At 52.1% G+C, this 26,290-nt stretch overlaps 1 protein-coding gene across 1 annotated transcript in view; it reads left to right on the forward strand.

Moving 5' to 3' along the window:
• The first annotated feature begins 15,658 nt into the window (after positions 1–15,658).
• The window catches only part of LOC135570255 (maternal embryonic leucine zipper kinase-like), a 49,983-nt gene continuing 39,351 nt past the window's right edge, over positions 15,659–26,290 (forward strand). Inside the window, 6 exon segments of the mRNA XM_065016368.1 lie at positions 15,659–15,812; positions 17,225–17,299; positions 17,836–17,921; positions 18,714–18,830; positions 19,516–19,659; positions 21,577–21,645. Coding sequence (XP_064872440.1) covers positions 17,242–17,299; positions 17,836–17,921; positions 18,714–18,830; positions 19,516–19,659; positions 21,577–21,645 — 474 coding nt within the window. The 5' untranslated portion in view covers positions 15,659–15,812; positions 17,225–17,241.

Below are 26,290 nucleotides of genomic sequence, written 5' to 3' on the forward strand. Positions count from 1 at the left end.
AGTGGAGCCCAAAGGGCAGTGGAACCCAGGGGATAGTGGAGCCCAGAGGGTAGTGGAGCCCAGAGGGTAGTGGAGAAACATCAAGCCCAGAGGATAGTGGAGCCCAGAGGGTAGTGGAGATCCATCAAGCCCAGAGGGTAGTGGAGCCCAGATGGTAGTGGAACCTAGAGGGTAGTGGAGCTCCATCAAGCCCAGAGGACAGTGGAGCCCAGAGGGTAGTGGAGCCCAGAGGGTAGTGGAGCCCAGAGGGTAGTGGAACCCAGAGAGTAGTGGAGCTCCATCAAGCCCAGAGGGTAGTGGAGCCCAGATGGTAGTGGAACCTAGAGGGTAGTGGAGCTCCATCAAGCCCAGAGGACAGTGGAGCCCAGAGGGTAGTGGAACCCAGAGGGTAGTGGAACCCAGAGGGTAGTGGAGCCCAGAGGATAGTGGAGCCCAGAGGGTAGTGGAGCCCAGAGGGTAGTGGAACCCAGAGGATAGTGGAGCCCAGAGGGTAGTGGAGCCCAGAGGGTAGTGGAGCCCAAAGGGTAGTGGAGCTCCATGAAGCCCAGAGGATAGTGGAGCCCAGAGGGTAGTGGAGCCCAGAGGGTAGTGGAGCCCAGAGGGTAGTGGAGCCCAGAGGATAGTGGAGCCCAGAGGATAGTGGAGCCCAGTGGATAGTGGAGCCCAGAGGATAGTGGAGCCCAGAGGGTAGTGGAGCCCAGAGGGTAGTGGAGCCCAGAGGGTAGTGGAACCCAGAGGATAATGGAGCCCAGAGGGTAGTGGAGCCCAGAGGATAGTGGAGCCCAGAGGATAGTGGAACCCAGAGGATAGTGGAGCCCAAAGGATAGTGGAGCCCAGAGGGTAGTGGAGCCCAGAGGGTAGTGGAGCTCCATCAAGCCCAGAGGATAGTGGAGCCCAGAGGGTAGTGGAGCCCAGAGGGTAGTGGAGCCCAGAGGGTAGTGGAGCCCAGAGGGTAGTGGAGCCCAGAGGAGAGTGGAACCCAGAGGATAGTGGAGCCCAGAGGGAAGTGGAGCACAGAGGGTAGTGGAGATCCATCAAGCCCAGAGGATAGTGGAGCCCAAAGGATAGTGGAGCCTAAAGGGTAGTGGAACCCAGAGGGTAGTGGAGCTCCATCAAGCCCAGAGGATAGTGGAGCCCAGAGGGTAGTGGAGCCCAGAGGGTAGTGGAGCCCAGAGGATAGTGGAACCCAGAGGATAGTGGCGCCCAAAGGATAGTGGAGCCCAGAGGGTAGTGGAGCCCAGAGGGTAGTGGAGCCCAGAGGGTAGTGGAACCCAGAGGGTAGTGGAGCCCAAAGGATAGTGGTGCCCAGAGGGTAGTGGAGCCCAGAGGGTAGTGGCACCCAGAGGATAGTGGAGCCCAGAGGATAGTGGAACCCAGAGGGTAGTGGAACCCAGAGGATAGTGGAGCCCAGAGGATAGTGGAGCCCAAAGGGTAGTGGAACCCAGAGGATAGTGGAGCCCAAAGGGTAGTGGAGCCAAGAGGATAGGTGAGCCCAGAGGGTAGTGGAGCCCAGAGGGTAGTGGAGAAACATCAAGCCCAGAGGATAGTGGAGCCCAGAGGGTAGTGGAGAAACATCAAGCCCAGAGGATAGTGGAGAAACATCAAGCCCAGAGGATAGTGGAGCCCAGAGGATAGTGGAGAAACATCAAGCCCAGAGGATAGTGGAGCCCAGAGGATAGTGGATCCCAGAGGATAGTGGAGAAACATCAAGCCCAGAGGATAGTGGAGCCCAGAGGGTAGTGGAGAACCATCAAGCCCAGAGGGTAATGGAGAACCTTCAAGCTCAGAGGGTAGTGGAGAACCATCAAGCCCAGAGGATAGTGGAACCCAGAGGATAGTGGAACCCAAAGGGTAGTGGAGCCCAGAGGATAGTGGAGCCCAGAGGATAGTGGAGCCCAGAGGATAGTGGAGCCCAGAGGATAGTGGAGCCCAGAGGGAAGTGGAGCCCAGAGGGTAGTGGAGATCCATCAAGCCCAGAGGATAGTGGAGCCCAGAGGATAGTGGAGCCCAGAGGGTAGTGGAACCCAGAGGATAGTGGAACCCAGAGGATAGTGGATATCCATCAAGCCCAGAGGATAGTGGATCCCAGAGGATAGTGGAGCCCAGAGGATAGTGGATATCCATCAAGCCCAGAGGATAGTGGAGAACCATCAAGCCCAAAGGATAGTGGAGCCCAGAGGGTAGTGAAGCCCAGAGGATAGTGGAGCCCAGTGGATAGTGGAGCCCAGAGGATAGTGGTGCCCAGAGGGTAGTGGAGCCCAGAGGGTAGTGGCACCCAGAGGATAGTGGAGCCCAGAGGATAGTGGAACCCAGAGGGTAGTGGAACCCAGAGGATAGTGGAGCCCAGAGGATAGTGGAGCCCAAAGGGTAGTGGAACCCAGAGGATAGTGGAGCCCAAAGGGTAGTGGAGCCAAGAGGATAGGTGAGCCCAGAGGGTAGTGGAGCCCAGAGGGTAGTGGAGAAACATCAAGCCCAGAGGATAGTGGAGCCCAGAGGGTAGTGGAGAAACATCAAGCCCAGAGGATAGTGGAGAAACATCAAGCCCAGAGGATAGTGGAGCCCAGAGGATAGTGGAGCCCAGAGGATAGTGGAGAAACATCAAGCCCAGAGGATAGTGGAGCCCAGAGGATAGTGGATCCCAGAGGATAGTGGAGAAACATCAAGCCCAGAGGATAGTGGAGCCCAGAGGGTAGTGGAGAACCATCAAGCCCAGAGGGTAATGGAGAACCTTCAAGCTCAGAGGGTAGTGGAGAACCATCAAGCCCAGAGGATAGTGGAACCCAGAGGATAGTGGAACCCAAAGGGTAGTGGAGCCCAGAGGATAGTGGAGCCCAGAGGATAGTGGAGCCCAGAGGATAGTGGAGCCCAGAGGATAGTGGAGCCCAGAGGGAAGTGGAGCCCAGAGGGTAGTGGAGATCCATCAAGCCCAGAGGATAGTGGAGCCCAGAGGATAGTGGAGCCCAGAGGGTAGTGGAACCCAGAGGATAGTGGAACCCAGAGGATAGTGGATATCCATCAAGCCCAGAGGATAGTGGATCCCAGAGGATAGTGGAGCCCAGAGGATAGTGGAGCCCAGAGGATAGTGGATATCCATCAAGCCCAGAGGATAGTGGAGAACCATCAAGCCCAAAGGATAGTGGAGCCCAGAGGGTAGTGAAGCCCAGAGGATAGTGGAGCCCAGTGGATAGTGGAGCCCAGAGGATAGTGGTGCCCAGAGGGTAGTGGAGCCCAGAGGGTAGTGGCACCCAGAGGATAGTGGAGCCCAGAGGATAGTGGAACCCAGAGGGTAGTGGAACCCAGAGGATAGTGGAGCCCAGAGGATAGTGGAGCCCAAAGGGTAGTGGAACCCAGAGGATAGTGGAGCCCAAAGGGTAGTGGAGCCAAGAGGATAGGTGAGCCCAGAGGGTAGTGGAGCCCAGAGGGTAGTGGAGAAACATCAAGCCCAGAGGATAGTGGAGCCCAGAGGGTAGTGGAGAAACATCAAGCCCAGAGGATAGTGGAGAAACATCAAGCCCAGAGGATAGTGGAGCCCAGAGGATAGTGGAGCCCAGAGGATAGTGGAGAAACATCAAGCCCAGAGGATAGTGGAGCCCAGAGGATAGTGGATCCCAGAGGATAGTGGAGAAACATCAAGCCCAGAGGATAGTGGAGCCCAGAGGGTAGTGGAGAACCATCAAGCCCAGAGGGTAATGGAGAACCTTCAAGCTCAGAGGGTAGTGGAGAACCATCAAGCCCAGAGGATAGTGGAGCCCAGAGGATAGTGGAACCCAAAGGGTAGTGGAGCCCAGAGGATAGTGGAGCCCAGAGGATAGTGGAGCCCAGAGGATAGTGGAGCCCAGAGGATAGTGGAGCCCAGAGGATAGTGGAGCCCAAAGGGTAGTGGAACCCAGAGGATAGTGGAGCCCAAAGGGTAGTGGAGCCAAGAGGGTAGTGGAGCCCAGAGGGTAGTGGAGCCCAGAGGGTAGTGGAGCCCAGAGGGTAGTGGCACCCAGAGGATAGTGGAGCCCAGAGGATAGTGGAACCCAGAGGGTAGTGGAACCCAGAGGATAGTGGAGCCCAGAGGATAGTGGAGCCCAAAGGGTAGTGGAACCCAGAGGATAGTGGAGCCCAAAGGGTAGTGGAGCCCAGAGGATAGTGGATCCCAGAGGATAGTGGAGAAACATCAAGCCCAGAGGATAGTGGAGCCCAGAGGGTAGTGGAGAACCATCAAGCCCAGAGGGTAATGGAGAACCTTCAAGCTCAGAGGGTAGTGGAGAACCATCAAGCCCAGAGGATAGTGGAGCCCAGAGGATAGTGGAACCCAGAGGGTAGTGGAACCCAGAGGATAGTGGAGCCCAGAGGATAGTGGAGCCCAGAGGATAGTGGATCCCAGAGGATAGTGGAGAAACATCAAGCCCAGAGGATAGTGGAGCCCAGAGGGTAGTGGAGAACCATCAAGCCCAGAGGGTAATGGAGAACCTTCAAGCTCAGAGGGTAGTGGAGAACCATCAAGCCCAGAGGATAGTGGAACCCAGAGGATAGTGGAACCCAAAGGGTAGTGGAGCCCAGAGGATAGTGGAGCCCAGAGGATAGTGGAGCCCAGAGGGAAGTGGAGCCCAGAGGGTAGTGGAGATCCATCAAGCCCAGAGGATAGTGGAGCCCAGAGGATAGTGGAGCCCAGAGGGTAGTGGAACCCAGAGGATAGTGGAACCTAGAGGATAGTGGATATCCATCAAGCCCAGAGGATAGTGGAGCCCAGAGGATAGTGGAGCCCAGAGGATAGTGGATATCCATCAAGCCCAGAGGATAGTGGAGAACCATCAAGCCCAAAGGATAGTGGAGCCCAGAGGGTAGTGAAGCCCAGAGGATAGTGGAGCCCAGTGGATAGTGGAGCCCAGAGGATAGTGGTGCCCAGAGGGTAGTGGAGCCCAGAGGGTAGTGGCACCCAGAGGATAGTGGAGCCCAGAGGATAGTGGAACCCAGAGGGTAGTGGAACCCAGAGGATAGTGGAGCCCAGAGGATAGTGGAGCCCAAAGGGTAGTGGAACCCAGAGGATAGTGGAGCCCAAAGGGTAGTGGAGCCAAGAGGATAGGTGAGCCCAGAGGGTAGTGGAGAAACATCAAGCCCAGAGGATAGTGGAGCCCAGAGGATAGTGGAGCCCAAAGGGTAGTGGAACCCAGAGGATAGTGGAGCCCAGAGGATAGTGGAGCCCAGAGGATAGTGGATCCCAGAGGATAGTGGAGAAACATCAAGCCCAGAGAATAGTGGAGCCCAGAGGGTAGTGGAGAACCATCAAGCCCAGAGGGTAATGGAGAACCTTCAAGCTCAGAGGGTAGTGGAGAACCATCAAGCCCAGAGGATAGTGGAACCCAGAGGATAGTGGAACCCAAAGGGTAGTGGAGCCCAGAGGATAGTGGAGCCCAGAGGATAGTGGAGCCCAGAGGATAGTGGAGCCCAGAGGATAGTGGAGCCCAGAGGATAGTGGAGCCCAGAGGGAAGTGGAGCCCAGAGGGTAGTGGAGATCCATCAATCCCAGAGGATAGTGGAGCCCAGAGGATAGTGGAGCCCAGAGGGTAGTGGAACCCAGAGGATAGTGGAACCCAGAGGATAGTGGATATCCATCAAGCCCAGAGGATAGTGGATCCCAGAGGATAGTGGAGCCCAGAGGATAGTGGAGCCCAAAGGATAGTGGATATCCATCAAGCCCAGAGGATAGTGGAGAACCATCAAGCCCAAAGGATAGTGGAGCCCAGAGGGTAGTGAAGCCCAGAGGATAGTGGAGCCCAGTGGATAGTGGAGCCCAGAGGATAGTGGTGCCCAGAGGGTAGTGGAGCCCAGAGGGTAGTGGCACCCAGAGGATAGTGGAGCCCAGAGGATAGTGGAACCCAGAGGGTAGTGGAACCCAGAGGATAGTGGAGCCCAGAGGATAGTGGAGCCCAAAGGGTAGTGGAACCCAGAGGATAGTGGAGCCCAAAGGGTAGTGGAGCCAAGAGGATAGGTGAGCCCAGAGGGTAGTGGAGAAACATCAAGCCCAGAGGATAGTGGAGCCCAGAGGGTAGTGGAGAAACATCAAGCCCAGAGGATAGTGGAGAAACATCAAGCCCAGAGGATAGTGGAGCCCAGAGGATAGTGGAGAAACATCAAGCCCAGAGGATAGTGGAGCCCAGAGGATAGTGGATCCCAGAGGATAGTGGAGAAACACCAAGCCCAGAGGATAGTGGAGCCCAGAGGGTAGTGGAGAACCATCAAGCCCAGAGGGTAATGGAGAACCTTCAAGCTCAGAGGGTAGTGGAGAACCATCAAGCCCAGAGGATAGTGGAGCCCAGAGGATAGTGGAACCCAAAGGGTAGTGGAGCCCAGAGGATAGTGGAGCCCAGAGGATAGTGGAGCCCAGAGGATAGTGGAGCCCAAAGGGTAGTGGAACCCAGAGGATAGTGGAGCCCAAAGGGTAGTGGAGCCAAGAGGATAGGTGAGCCCAGAGGGTAGTGGAGCCCAGAGGGTAGTGGAGAAACATCAAGCCCAGAGGATAGTGGAGCCCAGAGGGTAGTGGAGAAACATCAAGCCCAGAGGATAGTGGAGAAACATCAAGCCCAGAGGATAGTGGAGCCCAGAGGATAGTGGAGCCCAGAGGATAGTGGAGAAACATCAAGCCCAGAGGATAGTGGAGCCCAGAGGATAGTGGATCCCAGAGGATAGTGGAGAAACATCAAGCCCAGAGGATAGTGTAGCCCAGAGGGTAGTGGAGAACCATCAAGCCCAGAGGGTAATAGAGAACCTTCAAGCTCAGAGGGTAGTGGAGAACCATCAAGCCCAGAGGATAGTGGAACCCAGAGGATAGTGGAACCCAAAGGGTAGTGGAGCCCAGAGGATAGTGGAGCCCAGAGGATAGTGGAGCCCAGAGGATAGTGGAGCCCAGAGGGAAGTGGAGCCCAGAGGGTAGTGGAGATCCATCAAGCCCAGAGGATAGTGGAGCCCAGAGGATAGTGGAGCCCAGAGGGTAGTGGAACCCAGAGGATAGTGGAACCCAGAGGATAGTGGATATCCATCAAGCCCAGAGGATAGTGGATCCCAGAGGATAGTGGAGCCCAGAGGATAGTGGAGCCCAGAGGATAGTGGATATCCATCAAGCCCAGAGGATAGTGGAGAACCATCAAGCCCAAAGGATAGTGGAGCCCAGAGGGTAGTGAAGCCCAGAGGATAGTGGAGCCCAGTGGATAGTGGAGCCCAGAGGATAGTGGTGCCCAGAGGGTAGTGGAGCCCAGAGGGTAGTGGCACCCAGAGGATAGTGGAACCCAGAGGGTAGTGGAACCCAGAGGATAGTGGAGCCCAGAGGATAGTGGAGCCCAAAGGGTAGTGGAACCCAGAGGATAGTGGAGCCCAAAGGGTAGTGGAGCCAAGAGGATAGGTGAGCCCAGAGGGTAGTGGAGCCCAGAGGGTAGTGGAACCCAGAGGATAATGGAGCCCAGAGGGTAGTGGAGCCCAGAGGATAGTGGAGCCCAGAGGATAGTGGAACCCAGAGGATAGTGGAGCCCAAAGGATAGTGGAGCCCAGAGGGTAGTGGAGCCCAGAGGGTAGTGGAGCTCCATCAAGCCCAGAGGATAGTGGAGCCCAGAGGGTAGTGGAGCCCAGAGGGTAGTGGAGCCCAGAGGGTAGTGGAGCCCAGAGGAGAGTGGAACCCAGAGGATAGTGGAGCCCAGAGGGTAGTGGAGCCCAAAGGATAGTGGTGCCCAAAGGATAGTGGAGCCCAGAGGGAAGTGGAGCACAGAGGGTAGTGGAGATCCATCAAGCCCAGAGGATAGTGGAGCCCAAAGGATAGTGGAGCCTAAAGGGTAGTGGAACCCAGAGGGTAGTGGAGCTCCATCAAGCCCAGAGGATAGTGGAGCCCAGAGGGTAGTGGAGCCCAGAGGGTAGTGGAGCCCAGAGGATAGTGGAACCCAGAGGATAGTGGCGCCCAAAGGATAGTGGAGCCCAGAGGGTAGTGGAGCCCAGAGGGTAGTGGAGCCCAGAGGGTAGTGGAACCCAGAGGGTAGTGGAGCCCAAAGGATAGTGGTGCCCAGAGGGTAGTGGAGCCCAGAGGGTAGTGGCACCCAGAGGATAGTGGAGCCCAGAGGATAGTGGAACCCAGAGGGTAGTGGAACCCAGAGGATAGTGGAGCCCAGAGGATAGTGGAGCCCAAAGGGTAGTGGAACCCAGAGGATAGTGGAGCCCAAAGGGTAGTGGAGCCAAGAGGATAGGTGAGCCCAGAGGGTAGTGGAGCCCAGAGGGTAGTGGAGAAACATCAAGCCCAGAGGATAGTGGAGCCCAGAGGGTAGTGGAGAAACATCAAGCCCAGAGGATAGTGGAGAAACATCAAGCCCAGAGGATAGTGGAGCCCAGAGGATAGTGGAGAAACATCAAGCCCAGAGGATAGTGGAGCCCAGAGGATAGTGGATCCCAGAGGATAGTGGAGAAACATCAAGCCCAGAGGATAGTGGAGCCCAGAGGGTAGTGGAGAACCATCAAGCCCAGAGGGTAATGGAGAACCTTCAAGCTCAGAGGGTAGTGGAGAACCATCAAGCCCAGAGGATAGTGGAACCCAGAGGATAGTGGAACCCAAAGGGTAGTGGAGCCCAGAGGATAGTGGAGCCCAGAGGATAGTGGAGCCCAGAGGATAGTGGAGCCCAGAGGATAGTGGAGCCCAGAGGGAAGTGGAGCCCAGAGGGTAGTGGAGATCCATCAAGCCCAGAGGATAGTGGAGCCCAGAGGATAGTGGAGCCCAGAGGGTAGTGGAACCCAGAGGATAGTGGAACCCAGAGGATAGTGGATATCCATCAAGCCCAGAGGATAGTGGATCCCAGAGGATAGTGGAGCCCAGAGGATAGTGGAGCCCAGAGGATAGTGGATATCCATCAAGCCCAGAGGATAGTGGAGAACCATCAAGCCCAAAGGATAGTGGAGCCCAGAGGGTAGTGAAGCCCAGAGGATAGTGGAGCCCAGTGGATAGTGGAGCCCAGAGGATAGTGGTGCCCAGAGGGTAGTGGAGCCCAGAGGGTAGTGGCACCCAGAGGATAGTGGAGCCCAGAGGATAGTGGAACCCAGAGGGTAGTGGAACCCAGAGGATAGTGGAGCCCAGAGGATAGTGGAGCCCAAAGGGTAGTGGAACCCAGAGGATAGTGGAGCCCAAAGGGTAGTGGAGCCAAGAGGATAGGTGAGCCCAGAGGGTAGTGGAGCCCAGAGGGTAGTGGAGAAACATCAAGCCCAGAGGATAGTGGAGCCCAGAGGGTAGTGGAGAAACATCAAGCCCAGAGGATAGTGGAGAAACATCAAGCCCAGAGGATAGTGGAGCCCAGAGGATAGTGGAGCCCAGAGGATAGTGGAGAAACATCAAGCCCAGAGGATAGTGGAGCCCAGAGGATAGTGGATCCCAGAGGATAGTGGAGAAACATCAAGCCCAGAGGATAGTGGAGCCCAGAGGGTAGTGGAGAACCATCAAGCCCAGAGGGTAATGGAGAACCTTCAAGCTCAGAGGGTAGTGGAGAACCATCAAGCCCAGAGGATAGTGGAACCCAGAGGATAGTGGAACCCAAAGGGTAGTGGAGCCCAGAGGATAGTGGAGCCCAGAGGATAGTGGAGCCCAGAGGATAGTGGAGCCCAGAGGATAGTGGAGCCCAGAGGGAAGTGGAGCCCAGAGGGTAGTGGAGATCCATCAAGCCCAGAGGATAGTGGAGCCCAGAGGATAGTGGAGCCCAGAGGGTAGTGGAACCCAGAGGATAGTGGAACCCAGAGGATAGTGGATATCCATCAAGCCCAGAGGATAGTGGATCCCAGAGGATAGTGGAGCCCAGAGGATAGTGGAGCCCAGAGGATAGTGGATATCCATCAAGCCCAGAGGATAGTGGAGAACCATCAAGCCCAAAGGATAGTGGAGCCCAGAGGGTAGTGAAGCCCAGAGGATAGTGGAGCCCAGTGGATAGTGGAGCCCAGAGGATAGTGGTGCCCAGAGGGTAGTGGAGCCCAGAGGGTAGTGGCACCCAGAGGATAGTGGAGCCCAGAGGATAGTGGAACCCAGAGGGTAGTGGAACCCAGAGGATAGTGGAGCCCAGAGGATAGTGGAGCCCAAAGGGTAGTGGAACCCAGAGGATAGTGGAGCCCAAAGGGTAGTGGAGCCAAGAGGATAGGTGAGCCCAGAGGGTAGTGGAGCCCAGAGGGTAGTGGAGAAACATCAAGCCCAGAGGATAGTGGAGCCCAGAGGGTAGTGGAGAAACATCAAGCCCAGAGGATAGTGGAGAAACATCAAGCCCAGAGGATAGTGGAGCCCAGAGGATAGTGGAGCCCAGAGGATAGTGGAGAAACATCAAGCCCAGAGGATAGTGGAGCCCAGAGGATAGTGGATCCCAGAGGATAGTGGAGAAACATCAAGCCCAGAGGATAGTGGAGCCCAGAGGGTAGTGGAGAACCATCAAGCCCAGAGGGTAATGGAGAACCTTCAAGCTCAGAGGGTAGTGGAGAACCATCAAGCCCAGAGGATAGTGGAGCCCAGAGGATAGTGGAACCCAAAGGGTAGTGGAGCCCAGAGGATAGTGGAGCCCAGAGGATAGTGGAGCCCAGAGGATAGTGGAGCCCAGAGGATAGTGGAGCCCAAAGGGTAGTGGAACCCAGAGGATAGTGGAGCCCAAAGGGTAGTGGAGCCAAGAGGATAGGTGAGCCCAGAGGGTAGTGGAGCCCAGAGGGTAGTGGAGCCCAGAGGGTAGTGGCACCCAGAGGATAGTGGAGCCCAGAGGATAGTGGAACCCAGAGGGTAGTGGAACCCAGAGGATAGTGGAGCCCAGAGGATAGTGGAGCCCAAAGGGTAGTGGAACCCAGAGGATAGTGGAGCCCAAAGGGTAGTGGAGCCCAGAGGATAGTGGATCCCAGAGGATAGTGGAGAAACATCAAGCCCAGAGGATAGTGGAGCCCAGAGGGTAGTGGAGAACCATCAAGCCCAGAGGGTAATGGAGAACCTTCAAGCTCAGAGGGTAGTGGAGAACCATCAAGCCCAGAGGATAGTGGAGCCCAGAGGATAGTGGAACCCAGAGGGTAGTGGAACCCAGAGGATAGTGGAGCCCAGAGGATAGTGGAGCCCAGAGGATAGTGGATCCCAGAGGATAGTGGAGAAACATCAAGCCCAGAGGATAGTGGAGCCCAGAGGGTAGTGGAGAACCATCAAGCCCAGAGGGTAATGGAGAACCTTCAAGCTCAGAGGGTAGTGGAGAACCATCAAGCCCAGAGGATAGTGGAACCCAGAGGATAGTGGAACCCAAAGGGTAGTGGAGCCCAGAGGATAGTGGAGCCCAGAGGATAGTGGAGCCCAGAGGGAAGTGGAGCCCAGAGGGTAGTGGAGATCCATCAAGCCCAGAGGATAGTGGAGCCCAGAGGATAGTGGAGCCCAGAGGGTAGTGGAACCCAGAGGATAGTGGAACCTAGAGGATAGTGGATATCCATCAAGCCCAGAGGATAGTGGAGCCCAGAGGATAGTGGAGCCCAGAGGATAGTGGATATCCATCAAGCCCAGAGGATAGTGGAGAACCATCAAGCCCAAAGGATAGTGGAGCCCAGAGGGTAGTGAAGCCCAGAGGATAGTGGAGCCCAGTGGATAGTGGAGCCCAGAGGATAGTGGTGCCCAGAGGGTAGTGGAGCCCAGAGGGTAGTGGCACCCAGAGGATAGTGGAGCCCAGAGGATAGTGGAACCCAGAGGGTAGTGGAACCCAGAGGATAGTGGAGCCCAGAGGATAGTGGAGCCCAAAGGGTAGTGGAACCCAGAGGATAGTGGAGCCCAAAGGGTAGTGGAGCCAAGAGGATAGGTGAGCCCAGAGGGTAGTGGAGAAACATCAAGCCCAGAGGATAGTGGAGCCCAGAGGATAGTGGAGCCCAAAGGGTAGTGGAACCCAGAGGATAGTGGAGCCCAGAGGATAGTGGAGCCCAGAGGATAGTGGATCCCAGAGGATAGTGGAGAAACATCAAGCCCAGAGAATAGTGGAGCCCAGAGGGTAGTGGAGAACCATCAAGCCCAGAGGGTAATGGAGAACCTTCAAGCTCAGAGGGTAGTGGAGAACCATCAAGCCCAGAGGATAGTGGAACCCAGAGGATAGTGGAACCCAAAGGGTAGTGGAGCCCAGAGGATAGTGGAGCCCAGAGGATAGTGGAGCCCAGAGGATAGTGGAGCCCAGAGGATAGTGGAGCCCAGAGGATAGTGGAGCCCAGAGGGAAGTGGAGCCCAGAGGGTAGTGGAGATCCATCAATCCCAGAGGATAGTGGAGCCCAGAGGAAAGTGGAGCCCAGAGGGTAGTGGAACCCAGAGGATAGTGGAACCCAGAGGATAGTGGATATCCATCAAGCCCAGAGGATAGTGGATCCCAGAGGATAGTGGAGCCCAGAGGATAGTGGAGCCCAAAGGATAGTGGATATCCATCAAGCCCAGAGGATAGTGGAGAACCATCAAGCCCAAAGGATAGTGGAGCCCAGAGGGTAGTGAAGCCCAGAGGATAGTGGAGCCCAGTGGATAGTGGAGCCCAGAGGATAGTGGTGCCCAGAGGGTAGTGGAGCCCAGAGGGTAGTGGCACCCAGAGGATAGTGGAGCCCAGAGGATAGTGGAACCCAGAGGGTAGTGGAACCCAGAGGATAGTGGAGCCCAGAGGATAGTGGAGCCCAAAGGGTAGTGGAACCCAGAGGATAGTGGAGCCCAAAGGGTAGTGGAGCCAAGAGGATAGGTGAGCCCAGAGGGTAGTGGAGAAACATCAAGCCCAGAGGATAGTGGAGCCCAGAGGGTAGTGGAGAAACATCAAGCCCAGAGGATAGTGGAGAAACATCAAGCCCAGAGGATAGTGGAGCCCAGAGGATAGTGGAGAAACATCAAGCCCAGAGGATAGTGGAGCCCAGAGGATAGTGGATCCCAGAGGATAGTGGAGAAACACCAAGCCCAGAGGATAGTGGAGCCCAGAGGGTAGTGGAGAACCATCAAGCCCAGAGGGTAATGGAGAACCTTCAAGCTCAGAGGGTAGTGGAGAACCATCAAGCCCAGAGGATAGTGGAGCCCAGAGGATAGTGGAACCCAAAGGGTAGTGGAGCCCAGAGGATAGTGGAGCCCAGAGGATAGTGGAGCCCAGAGGATAGTGGAGCCCAGAGGATAGTGGAGCCCAAAGGGTAGTGGAACCCAGAGGATAGTGGAGCCCAAAGGGTAGTGGAGCCAAGAGGATAGGTGAGCCCAGAGGGTAGTGGAGCCCAGAGGGTAGTGGAGAAACATCAAGCCCAGAGGATAGTGGAGCCCAGAGGGTAGTGGAGAAACATCAAGCCCAGAGGATAGTGGAGAAACATCAAGCCCAGAGGATAGTGGAGCCCAGAGGATAGTGGAGCCCAGAGGATAGTGGAGAAACATCAAGCCCAGAGGATAGTGGAGCCCAGAGGATAGTGGATCCCAGAGGATAGTGGAGAAACATCAAGCCCAGAGGATAGTGTAGCCCAGAGGGTAGTGGAGAACCATCAAGCCCAGAGGGTAATAGAGAACCTTCAAGCTCAGAGGGTAGTGGAGAACCATCAAGCCCAGAGGATAGTGGAACCCAGAGGATAGTGGAACCCAAAGGGTAGTGGAGCCCAGAGGATAGTGGAGCCCAGAGGATAGTGGAGCCCAGAGGATAGTGGAGCCCAGAGGATAGTGGAGCCCAGAGGGAAGTGGAGCCCAGAGGGTAGTGGAGATCCATCAAGCCCAGAGGATAGTGGAGCCCAGAGGATAGTGGAGCCCAGAGGGTAGTGGAACCCAGAGGATAGTGGAACCCAGAGGATAGTGGATATCCATCAAGCCCAGAGGATAGTGGATCCCAGAGGATAGTGGAGCCCAGAGGATAGTGGAGCCCAGAGGATAGTGGATATCCATCAAGCCCAGAGGATAGTGGAGAACCATCAAGCCCAAAGGATAGTGGATCCCAGAGGGTAGTGAAGCCCAGAGGATAGTGGAGCCCAGTGGATAGTGGAGCCCAGAGGATAGTGGTGCCCAGAGGGTAGTGGAGCCCAGAGGGTAGTGGCACCCAGAGGATAGTGGAACCCAGAGGGTAGTGGAACCCAGAGGATAGTGGAGCCCAGAGGATAGTGGAGCCCAAAGGGTAGTGGAACCCAGAGGATAGTGGAGCCCAAAGGGTAGTGGAGCCAAGAGGATAGGTGAGCCCAGAGGGTAGTGGAGCCCAGAGGGTAGTGGAGAAACATCAAGCCCAGAGGATAGTGGAGCCCAGAGGGTAGTGGAGAAACATCAAGCCCAGAGGATAGTGGAGAAACATCAAGCCCAGAGGATAGTGGAGCCCAGAGGATAGTGGAGCCCAGAGGATAGTGGAGAAACATCAAGCCCAGAGGATAGTGGAGCCCAGAGGATAGTGGATCCCAGAGGATAGTGGAGAAACACCAAGCCCAGAGGATAGTGGAGCCCAGAGGGTAGTGGAGAACCATCAAGCCCAGAGGGTAATGGAGAACCTTCAAGCTCAGAGGGTAGTGGAGAACCATCAAGCCCAGAGGATAGTGGAGCCCAGAGGATAGTGGAACCCAAAGGGTAGTGGAGCCCAGAGGATAGTGGAGCCCAGAGGATAGTGGAGCCCAGAGGATAGTGGAGCCCAGAGGGAAGTGGAGCCCAGAGGGTAGTGGAGATCCATCAAGCCCAGAGGATAGTGGAGCCCAGAGGATAGTGGAGCCCAGAGGGTAGTGGAACCCAGAGTATAGTGGAACCCAGAGGATAGTGGATATCCATCAAGCCCAGAGGATAGTGGATCCCAGAGGATAGTGGAGCCCAGAGGATAGTGGAGCCCAGAGGATAGTGGATATCCATCAAGCCCAGAGGATAGTGGAGAACCATCAAGCCCAAAGGATAGTGGAGCCCAGAGGGTAGTGAAGCCCAGAGGATAGTGGAGCCCAGTGGATAGTGGAGCCCAGAGGATAGTGGAGCCCAGAGGATAGTGGATATCCATCAAGCCCAGAGGATAGTGGAGAACCATCAAGCCCAGAGGATAGTAGAGCCCAGAGGATAGTGGAGATCCATCAAGCCCGGAGGATAGTGGAGCCCAGAGGGTAGTGGAGAACCTTCAAGCCCAGAGGGTGGAAGAGAACCTTCAAGCCCAGAGGATAGTGGAGAACCATCAAGGCCAGAATATAGTGGAGAACCCTCAAGCCCAGAGGGTAGTGGAGAACCATAAAGCCCACTTGCGGCTGCCCAGGTTATGCACGTGACAACGTAATTTCGCTGAGTCTACCTTTAAATCTAGAATGTTATGAATGGTCAGTCCTTGCATCCATAGCTTCGTCTATGAAAATGAGAGTGATTACATTTCTCCAGTCCCATTCTTCAGCTTTTTACCGAAACAGTGGCGTGGAGTTGCTTTGTTATTGTTTCAACCGCTGATTGGCCCTTTAAAGTTAGGTTTGTGGGCTAGAATGATCTGATCCTAGATCCTGTAGTTAGGGACTTATAGTGTAGAATCTGTTTTATAGCTGCAGTGTCATTACTGAACAATAGATACAATGACGGGGTAGGCCGTCATTGTAAATAAGAATTTGTTCTTAAATTACTTTCCTAATTAAATAAAGGTTAAATAATTTTTTAAAATAAAATAATACATTTTATAGATGCAGTGCCATTTACTCAACGATAGAGGGAGGAAGTAGATACGTTGGATGCAGACACCGGAAGTAGGACATTGCGTCACTGTGGTGGGGAATTCAAACTTCGACAACAGGACATCACTAAGCGAGAGGGCTGTATATTACAAATACTAAGTATATATTTCCACATTCGTGATTACTTTTTGCTTTCCTCACTATATCCAAGTTTTGTATTTATTAAGGTAGGTTCGACGCTTTAGCATAGGATAACTTACTTAGCCAAACTGTACAAAAGTATCGTTAGCCTAGCTAGGTGAAACGTTAGCAAACTTGGGGCAACCCGCAAGTCAGTGAATTAACTAACGTAATAATGTTGCTAGCTGGTTTGAATTGATAAGTCACAGCTTATTACCGTATTTGTTTATATGTTAGAAGTGTAATTATGTTCTTCTTTGTCATCTTATGCGTTGAAACATTTAGATTTTTAAGTTAACATGAGCTTATCGACTATTTCAAAGGAGACCGAAGGTTGTCAGTTCCAAATCAAATGTTATTTGTCACATACACATGGTTAGCAGATGTTAATGCGAGTGTAGCGAAATGCTTGTGCTTCTAGTTCCGACACCGCAGTAATAACCAACAAGTAATCTAGCTAACAATTCCAAAACTACTACCTCTTATACACAGTGTAAGGGGATAAAGAATATGTACATAAAGATATATGAATGAGTGATGGTACAGAGCGGCATAGGCAAGATACAGTAGATGGTATTGAGTACAGTATATACATATGAGATGAGTATGTAGACAAAGTAAACAAAGTGGCATAGTTAAAGTGGCTAGTGATACATGTATTACATAAGGATGCAGTCGATGATATAGAGTACAGTATATACGTATACATATGAGATGAATAATGTAGGGTATGTAAACATTATATTAGGTAGTATTGTTTAAAGTGGCTAGTGATATATTTTACATCATTTCCCATCAATTCCCATTATTAAAGTGGCTGGAGTTGAGTCAGTGTGTTGGCAGCAGCCACTCAATGTTAGTGGTGGCTGTTTAACAGTCTGATGGCCTTGAGATAGAAGCTGTTTTTCAGTCTCTCTGTCCCAGCTTTGATGCACCTGTACTGACCTCGCCTTCTGGATGATAGCGGGGTGAACAGGCAGTGGCTCGGGTGGTTGTTGTCCTTGATGATCTTTATGGCCTTCCTGTGACATCGGGTGGTGTAGGTGTCCAGTTGACAGGCAGCTAACGTTAGCAAGCTAGCTAAGACCGGCAGGTCTGGTTGGGATGTTATTTTAGCCAATAGCCAAGTTAGCTATTTCCGGCAGGTCTGGTTGGGATGTTATTTTAGCCAATAGCCAAGCTAGCTAAGACCGGCAGGTCTGGTTGGGATGTTATTTTAGCCAATAGCCAAGCTAGCTAAGACCGGCAGGTCTGGTTGGGATGTTATTTTAGCCAATAGCCAAGCTAGCTAAGACCGGCAGGTCTGGTTGGGATGTTATTTTAGCCAATAGCCAAGCTAGCTAAGACCGGCAGGTCTGGTTGGGATGTTATTTTAGCCAATAGCCACCTATCAGGAACTAACCTTCTGGAGCCTTCCAGCTAAATGTCGCTGTGTGTTTTTGTTTATCGCGGCTGGAAGGTTGTGTTTTCGGCGAGATGGACAGCGCGGCGGAACTCCTCAAGTACTATGAAGTCTACGAGACCATCGGCTCAGGTGAGACACTTCAACACAACCATCTGTACCGACACATGAGCCACCAGGAATGTGTGTGTGTTATGCGTTCTGATCGGTGGGTGTGTGTTATCCGTTCTGATCGGTGGGGGTGTGTTATCCGTTCTGATCGGTGTGTGGGTGTGTTATCCGTTCTGATCGGTGGGGGTGTGTTATCCGTTCTAATCGGGGTGTGTGTGTGTTATTCGTTCTGATCAGTGGGTGTGTATGGGTGTGTTATTCGTTCTGATCAGTGTGTGTGTGTGTTATTCGTTCTAATCGGTGTGTGTGTGTGTTATTCGTTCTAATCGGTGTGTGCGTGTGTGTTATTCGTTCTAATCGGTGTATGTGTGTGTGTTATCCGTTCTATTCGGTGTGTGTGTGTGTGTTATTCGTTCTGATCGGTGTGTGTTGTCCGTTCTGCTGGGTGTGTGTGTGTTATTCGTTCTGATCGGTGTGTGTGTGTTATTCGTTCTGATCAGTGTGTGTGGTCTCTCATCTGACCTGCTATTCTGCTGGGTGTGTGTTGTGTCCTACAGGAGGCTTTGCGAAGGTCAAGCTGGGTCGCCACATCCTGACGGGAGAGAAGGTGGCCATTAAAATCATGGAGAAGAAGGAACTGGGGGTGAGTCTCTCTCATATACTGCTCTCTCTTGCATATCTGTCTCTCTCTCTCACATACTGCTCTCTCTCTCTCTTTCCCTTCCTCTCTCTCTCATATACTGCTCTCTCTTGCATATCTCTCTCTCTCTCTCATATACTGCTCTCTCTTGCATATCTGTCTCTCTCGCTCTCTTTCCCTTCCTCTCTCTCGCTCTCTTTCCCTTCCTCTCTCTCTCTCGCTCTCTTTCCCTTCCTCTCTCTCTCTCTCTCTCTCTCTCTCTCTTTCCCTTCCTCTCTCTCTCTCTCTTGCTCTCTTTCCCTTCCTCTCTCTCTCTCGCTCTCTTTCCCTTCCTCTCTCGCTCTCTTTCCCTTCCTCTCTCTCTCTCTCTCTTTCCCTTTCTCTCTCTCTCTCTCTCTCTTTCCCTTCCTCTCTCTCTCTTTCCCTTTCTCTCTCTCTCTCTTTCCCTTCCTCTCTCTCTCTCTCTTTCCCTTTCTCTCTCTCTCTCTCTCTCTTTCCCTTCCTCTCTCTCTCTCTCTCTTCCCTTCCTCTCTCTCTCTCTCTTCCCTTCCTCTCTCTCTCTCTCTTTCCCTTCCTCTCTCTCTCTCTCTCTTTCCCTTTCCCTTCCTCTCTCTCTTTCCCTTCCTCTCTCTCTCTTTCTCTCTCTCTCTCTTTCCCTTTCTCTCTCTCTCTCTTTCCCTTTCTCTCTCTCTCTCTCAAGTCTCTACTATTTAGTGTGTTTTTACTGTGATGGTTTTAATCTAATGTGGATGGCTTGTTAAAGAAACACACTTTCTTTTTTCTTCTTCTGTGCAGGAGGACCTTCCTCGTGTGAAGGTGGAGATAGAGGCCATGAAGAGTCTGAGCCACCAGCACGTCTGTAGACTGTACCATGTTATCGAGACTAATACCAAGATATACATGATCCTGGAGGTAGGACCCACGTCAGCATGTCTGTAGACTGTACCATGTTATAGACTCTGCAGACTGTACCATGTTATAGACTCTGCAGACTGTACCATGTTATAGACTCTGTAGACTGTACCATGTTATAGACTCTGTAGACTGTACCATGTTATAGACTCTGTAGACTGTACCATGTTATAGACTCTGTAGACTGTACCATGTTATAGACTCTGTAGACTGTACCATGTTATAGACTCTGTAGACTGTACCATGTTATAGACTCTGTAGACTGTACCATGTTATAGACTCTGTAGACTGTACCATGTTATAGACTCTGTAGACTGTACCATGTTATAGACTCTGTAGACTGTACCATGTTATAGACTCTGTAGACTGTACCATGTTATAGACTCTGTAGACTGTACCATGTTATAGACTCTGTAGACTGTACCATGTTATAGACTCTGTAGACTGTACCATGTTATAGACTCTGTAGACTGTACCATGTTATAGACTCTGTAGACTGTACCATGTTATCGAGACTAATACCAAGATATACATGATCCTGGAGGTAGAACCCAAACATCAGACAGACCGGCCCCAATATGAACCTCTCTCCCCCTCGTCTTCTCCAGTATTGTCCTGGAGGTAGAACCCACACATCAGACAGACCGGCCCCAATATGAACCTCTCTCCCCCTTGTCTTCTCTAGTATTGTCCGGGAGGAGAGTTGTTTGACTACATCATCGCTAAGGACCGTCTGTCTGAAGAGGAGACCAGAGTGTTCTTCAGACAGATCGTCTCAGCTCTGGCCTACGTCCACAGCCAGGGGTACGCCCACAGAGACCTCAAACCGGTAGGTAACCAGGGACACGCCCACAGAGACCTCAAACCGGTAGGTAACCAGGGACACGCCCACAGAGACCTCAAACCGGTAGGTAACCAGGGACACGCCCACAGAGACCTCAAACCGGTAGGTAACCAGGGATACGCCCACAGAGACCTCAAACCGGTAGGTAACCAGGGATACGCCCACAGAGACCTCAAACCGGTAGGTAACCAGGGATACGCTCACAGAGACCTCAAACCGGTAGGTAACCAGGGATACGTCCACAGAGACCTCAAACCGGTAGGTAACCAGGGATACGTCCACAGAGACCTCAAACCGGTAGGTAACCAGGGATACACCCACAGAGACCTCAAACCGGTAGGTAACCAGGGATACGCTCACAGAGACCTCAAACCGGTAGGTAACCAGGGATACGTCCACAGAGACCTCAAACCGGTAGGTAACCAGGGATACACCCACAGAGACCTCAAACCGGTAGGTAACCAGGGATACGCCCACAGAGACCTGAAGACCACAGCTATATAAGCTCACTGGGGTACATTCACAGCGCATACTGTGGTTGTCTGTGTGGTTGTCTCTGTGGTTGTCTGTGTGGGTGTCTGTGTGGTTGTCTGTGGTTGTCTGTGTGTGTGTCTGTGGGTATGTCTGTGTGGTTGTCTGTGGTTGTCTGTGTGGTTGTCTGTGGTTGTCTGTGTGTGTGTCTGTGGGTATGTCTGTGGGTATGTCTGTGGGTATGTCTGTGTGGTTGTCTGTGTGGTTGTCTCTGTGGTTGTCTGTGTGTGTGTCTGTGGGTATGTCTGTGGGTATGTCTGTGGGTATGTCTGTGTGGTTGTCTCTGTGGTTGTCTGTGGGTATGTCTGTGGGTATGTCTGTGTGGTTGTCTGTGGTTGTCTGTGTGTTTGTCTGTGTGGTTGTCTGTGGTTGTCTGTGTGGTTGTCTGTGTGGTTGTCTGTGGTTGTCTGTGTGGTTGTCTGTGGTTGTCTGTGTGGTTGTCTGTGGTTGTCTGTGTGTGTGTCTGTGGGTATGTCTGTGTGGTTGTCTGTGTGGTTGTCTGTGTGGTTGTCTGTGTGGTTGTCTGTGTGGTTGTCTGTGTGGTTGTCTGTGTGGTTGTCTGTGGGTATGTCTGTGTGGTTGTCTGTGTGGTTGTCTGTGGGTATGTCTGTGTGGTTGTCTGTGGTTGTCTGTGTGGTTGTCTGTGGTTGTCTGTGTGGTTGTCTGTGTGGTTGTCTGTGTGGTTGTCTGTGTGGGTGTGTCTGAACTACCCACTGGTGTTGATGGTGCTGAATCCCTCTCTGCCTCTCTCTCTCCCCTCTCTTCTCTCTCCCCTCTCCTCTCTCTCTGCCTCTCTCTCTCCCCTCTCCCTCTCTCTGCCTCTCTCTCTCCCTCTCTTCTCTCTCCCCTCTCCTCTCTCTCTCCCTCTCTCTCTCTCTCTCCCTCTCTCTCTCCCTCTCTCTCTCTCTCTCTCTCTCCCTCTCTCTCTCCCTCTCTCTTCTCTCTCCCTCTCCTCTCTCTGCCTGCCTCTCTCTCCCTCTCTCTCTCCTCTCTCTCTCCCTCTCTCTCTGCCTCTCTCTCTCCCCTCTCTTCTCTCTCCCCTCTCCTCTCTCTCTGCCTCTCTCTCTCCCCTCTCCCTCTCTCTGCCTCTCTCTCTCCCCTCTCTTCTCTCTCCCCTCTCCTCTCTCTCTCCCCTCTCTCTCTCCTCTCCCCTCTCTCTCTCCTCTCTCTCCCTCTCTCTCTGCCTCTCTCTCTCCTCTCTCTCCCCTCTCTCTCTGCCTCTCTCTCTCCTCTCTCTCTCCTCTCCCCTCTCTCTCTCCTCTCCCCTCTCTCTCTCCTCTCCCCTCTCTCTCCCCTCTCTCTCTCCTCTCCCCTCTCTCTCTCCTCTCCCCTCTCTCTCTCCTCTCCCCTCTCTCTCTCCTCCTCCCTCAGGAGAACCTGTTGATAGATGAAGACCACAACCTGAAACTGATAGACTTTGGTCTCTGTGCCAAACCAAAGGTAACCACACTGTCATGTCGTCTCAGTGATATGTGTCAAGGCTTAGTGGTCATTGTCTATAAATATATAGATTTGATTAATGTGTTCTGTGTGCAAAGTCCTCCTTAATCACTGTGTTTATAGAGGGGGTCTGGGATATGTGCTGATGACCTGTTGTGGTCCAGTCTAATCAGTCTGTCTTTATAGGGGGGGTCTGGGATATGAGCTGATGACCTGTTGTGGTCCAGTCTAATCAGTCTGTCTTTATAGGGGGTCTGGGATATGAGCTGATGACCTGTTGTGGTCCAGTCTAATCAGTCTGTCTTTATAGGGGGTCTGGGATATGAGTTGATGACCTGTTGTGGTCCAGTCTAATAACAGTCTTTATAGGGGGTCTGGGATATGAGCTGATGACCTGTTGTGGTCCAGTCTAATCAGTCTGTCTTTATAGGGGGTCTGGGATATGAGCTGATGACCTGTTGTGGTCCAGTCTAATCAGTCTGTCTTTATAGGGGGTCTGGGATATGAGTTGATGACCTGTTGTGGTCCAGTCTAATCAGTCTGTCTTTATAGGGGGTCTGGGATATGAGCTGATGACCTGTTGTGGTCCAGTCTAATCAGTCTGTCTTTATAGGGGGTCTGGGATATGAGTTGATGACCTGTTGTGGTCCAGTCTAATAACAGTCTTTATAGGGGGTCTGGGATATGAGCTGATGACCTGTTGTGGTCCAGTCTAATCAGTCTGTCTTTATAGGGGGTCTGGGATATGAGCTGATGACCTGTTGTGGTCCAGTCTAATCAGTCTGTCTTTATAGGGGGTCTGGGATATGAGCTGATGACCTGTTGTGGTCCAGTCTAATCAGTCTGTCTTTATAGGGGGTCTGGGATATGAGCTGATGACCTGTTGTGGTCCAGTCTAATCAGTCTGTCTTTATAGGGGGTCTGGATATGAGTTGATGACCTGTTGTGGTCCAGTCTAATAACAGTCTTTATAGGGGGTCTGGGATATGAGTTGATGACCTGTTGTGGTCCAGTCTAATAACAGTCTTTATAGGGGGTCTGGGATATGAGTTAATGACCTGTTGTGGTCCAGTCTAATCAGTCTGTCTTTATAGGGGGTCTGGGATATGAGCTGATGACCTGTTGTGGTCCAGCCTAATCAGTCTGTCTTTATAGGGGGTCTGGGATATGAGCTGATGACCTGTTGTGGTCCAGTCTAATCAGTCTGTCTTTATAGGGGGTCTGGGATATGAGCTGATGACCTGTTGTGGTCCAGTCTAATCAGTCTGTCTTTATAGGGGGTCTGGGATATGAGTTGATGACCTGTTGTGGTCCAGTCTAATAACAGTCTTTATAGGGGGTCTGGGATATGAGCTGATGACCTGTTGTGGTCCAGTCTAATCAGTCTGTCTTTATAGGGGGTCTGGGATATGAGTTGATGACCTGTTGTGGTCCAGTCTAATAACAGTCTTTATAGGGGGTCTGGGATATGAGTTGATGACCTGTTGTGGTCCAGTCTAATCAGTCTGTCTTTATAGGGGGTCTGGGATATGAGTTGATGACCTGTTGTGGTCCAGTCTAAAAACAGTCTTTATAGGGGGTCTGGGATATGAGTTGATGACCTGTTGTGGTCCAGTCTAATCAGTCTGTCTTTATAGGGGGTCTGGGATATGAGCTGATGACCTGTTGTGGTCCAGTCTAATCAGTCTGTCTTTATAGGGGGTCTGGGATATGAGCTGATGACCTGTTGTGGTCCAGTCTAATCAGTCTGTCTTTATAGGGGGTCTGGGATATGAGTTGATGACCTGTTGTGGTCCAGTCTAATCAGTCTGTCTTTATAGGGGGTCTGGGATATGAGTTGATGACCTGTTGTGGTCCAGTCTAATAACAGTCTTTATAGGGGGTCTGGGATATGAGTTGATGACCTGTTGTGGTCCAGTCTAATAACAGTCTTTATAGGGGGTCTGGGATATGAGTTAATGACCTGTTGTGGTCCAGTCTAATCAGTCTGTCTTTATAGGGGGTCTGGGATATGAGCTGATGACCTGTTGTGGTCCAGCCTAATCAGTCTGTCTTTATAGGGGGTCTGGGATATGAGCTGATGACCTGTTGTGGTCCAGTCTAATCAGTCTGTCTTTATAGGGGGTCTGGGATATGAGCTGATGACCTGTTGTGGTCCAGTCTAATCAGTCTGTCTTTATAGGGGGTCTGGGATATGAGTTGATGACCTGTTGTGGTCCAGTCTAATAACAGTCTTTATAGGGGGTCTGGGATATGAGCTGATGACCTGTTGTGGTCCAGTCTAATCAGTCTGTCTTTATAGGGGGTCTGGGATATGAGTTGATGACCTGTTGTGGTCCAGTCTAATAACAGTCTTTATAGGGGGTCTGGGATATGAGTTGATGACCTGTTGTGGTCCAGTCTAATCAGTCTGTCTTTATAGGGGGTCTGGGATATGAGTTGATGACCTGTTGTGGTCCAGTCTAAAAACAGTCTTTATAGGGGGTCTGGGATATGAGTTGATGACCTGTTGTGGTCCAGTCTAATCAGTCTGTCTTTATAGGGGGTCTGGGATATGAGCTGATGACCTGTTGTGGTCCAGTCTAATCAGTCTGTCTTTATAGGGGGGTCTGGGATATGAGCTGATGACCTGTTGTGGTCCAGTCTAATCAGTCTGTCTTTATAGGGGGGGTCTGGGATATGAGTTGATGACCTGTTGTGGTCCAGTCTAATAACAGTCTTTATAGGGGGGTCTGGGATATGAGCTGATGACCTGTTGTGGTCCAGTCTAATCAGTCTGTCTTTATAGGGGGGTCTGGGATATGAGTTGATGACCTGTTGTGGTCCAGTCTAATAACAGTCTTTATAGGGGGTCTGGGATATGAGCTGATGACCTGTTGTGGTCCAGTCTAATCAGTCTGTCTTTATAGGGGGTCTGGGATATGAGCTGATGACCTGTTGTGGTCCAGTCTAATCAGTCTGTCTTTATAGGGGGTCTGGGATATGAGTTGATGACCTGTTGTGGTCCAGTCTAATCAGTCTGTCTTTATAGGGGGGTCTGGGATATGAGCTGATGACCTGTTGTGGTCCAGTCTAATCAGTCTGTCTTTATAGGGGGTCTGGGATATGAGTTGATGACCTGTTGTGGTCCAGTCTAATAACAGTCTTTATAGGGGGTCTGGGATATGAGCTGATGACCTGTTGTGGTCCAGTCTAATCAGTCTGTCTTTATAGGGGGTCTGGGATATGAGCTGATGACCTGTTGTGGTCCAGTCTAATCAGTCTGTCTTTATAGGGGGTCTGGGATATGAGCTGATGACCTGTTGTGGTCCAGTCTAATCAGTCTGTCTTTATAGGGGGGTCTGGGATATGAGCTGATGACCTGTTGTGGTCCAGTCTAATCAGTCTGTCTTTATAGGGGGGGTCTGGCATATGAGTTGATGACCTGTTGTGGTCCAGTCTAATAACAGTCTTTATAGGGGGGTCTGGGATATGAGTTGATGACCTGTTGTGGTCCAGTCTAATAACAGTCTTTATAGGGGGGTCTGGGATATGAGTTAATGACCTGTTGTGGTCCAGTCTAATCAGTCTGTCTTTATAGGGGGGTCTGGGATATGAGCTGATGACCTGTTGTGGTCCAGCCTAATCAGTCTGTCTTTATAGGGGGTCTGGGATATGAGCTGATGACCTGTTGTGGTCCAGTCTAATCAGTCTGTCTTTATAGGGGGTCTGGGATATGAGCTGATGACCTGTTGTGGTCCAGTCTAATCAGTCTGTCTTTATAGGGGGTCTGGGATATGAGTTGATGACCTGTTGTGGTCCAGTCTAATAACAGTCTTTATAGGGGGTCTGGGATATGAGCTGATGACCTGTTGTGGTCCAGTCTAATCAGTCTGTCTTTATAGGGGGTCTGGGATATGAGTTGATGACCTGTTGTGGTCCAGTCTAATAACAGTCTTTATAGGGGGTCTGGGATATGAGTTGATGACCTGTTGTGGTCCAGTCTAATCAGTCTGTCTTTATAGGGGGTCTGGGATATGAGTTGATGACCTGTTGTGGTCCAGTCTAAAAACAGTCTTTATAGGGGGTCTGGGATATGAGTTGATGACCTGTTGTGGTCCAGTCTAATCAGTCTGTCTTTATAGGGGTCTGGGATATGAGCTGATGACCTGTTGTGGTCCAGTCTAATCAGTCTGTCTTTATAGGGGGGTCTGGGATATGAGCTGATGACCTGTTGTGGTCCAGTCTAATCAGTCTGTCTTTATAGGGGGGTCTGGGATATGAGTTGATGACCTGTTGTGGTCCAGTCTAATCAGTCTGTCTTTATAGGGGGGTCTGGGATATGAGTTGATGACCTGTTGTGGTCCAGTCTAATAACAGTCTTTATAGGGGGTCTGGGATATGAGTTGATGACCTGTTGTGGTCCAGTCTAATAACAGTCTTTATAGGGGGTCTGGGATATGAGTTAATGACCTGTTGTGGTCCAGTCTAATCAGTCTGTCTTTATAGGGGGTCTGGGATATGAGCTGATGACCTGTTGTGGTCCAGCCTAATCAGTCTGTCTTTATAGGGGGTCTGGGATATGAGCTGATGACCTGTTGTGGTCCAGTCTAATCAGTCTGTCTTTATAGGGGGTCTGGGATATGAGCTGATGACCTGTTGTGGT

The sequence above is a fragment of the Oncorhynchus nerka genome, unplaced genomic scaffold (assembly GCF_034236695.1).
Source record: "Oncorhynchus nerka isolate Pitt River unplaced genomic scaffold, Oner_Uvic_2.0 unplaced_scaffold_1008, whole genome shotgun sequence".
NCBI classification, from domain to species: Eukaryota; Metazoa; Chordata; class Actinopteri; order Salmoniformes; family Salmonidae; genus Oncorhynchus; species Oncorhynchus nerka.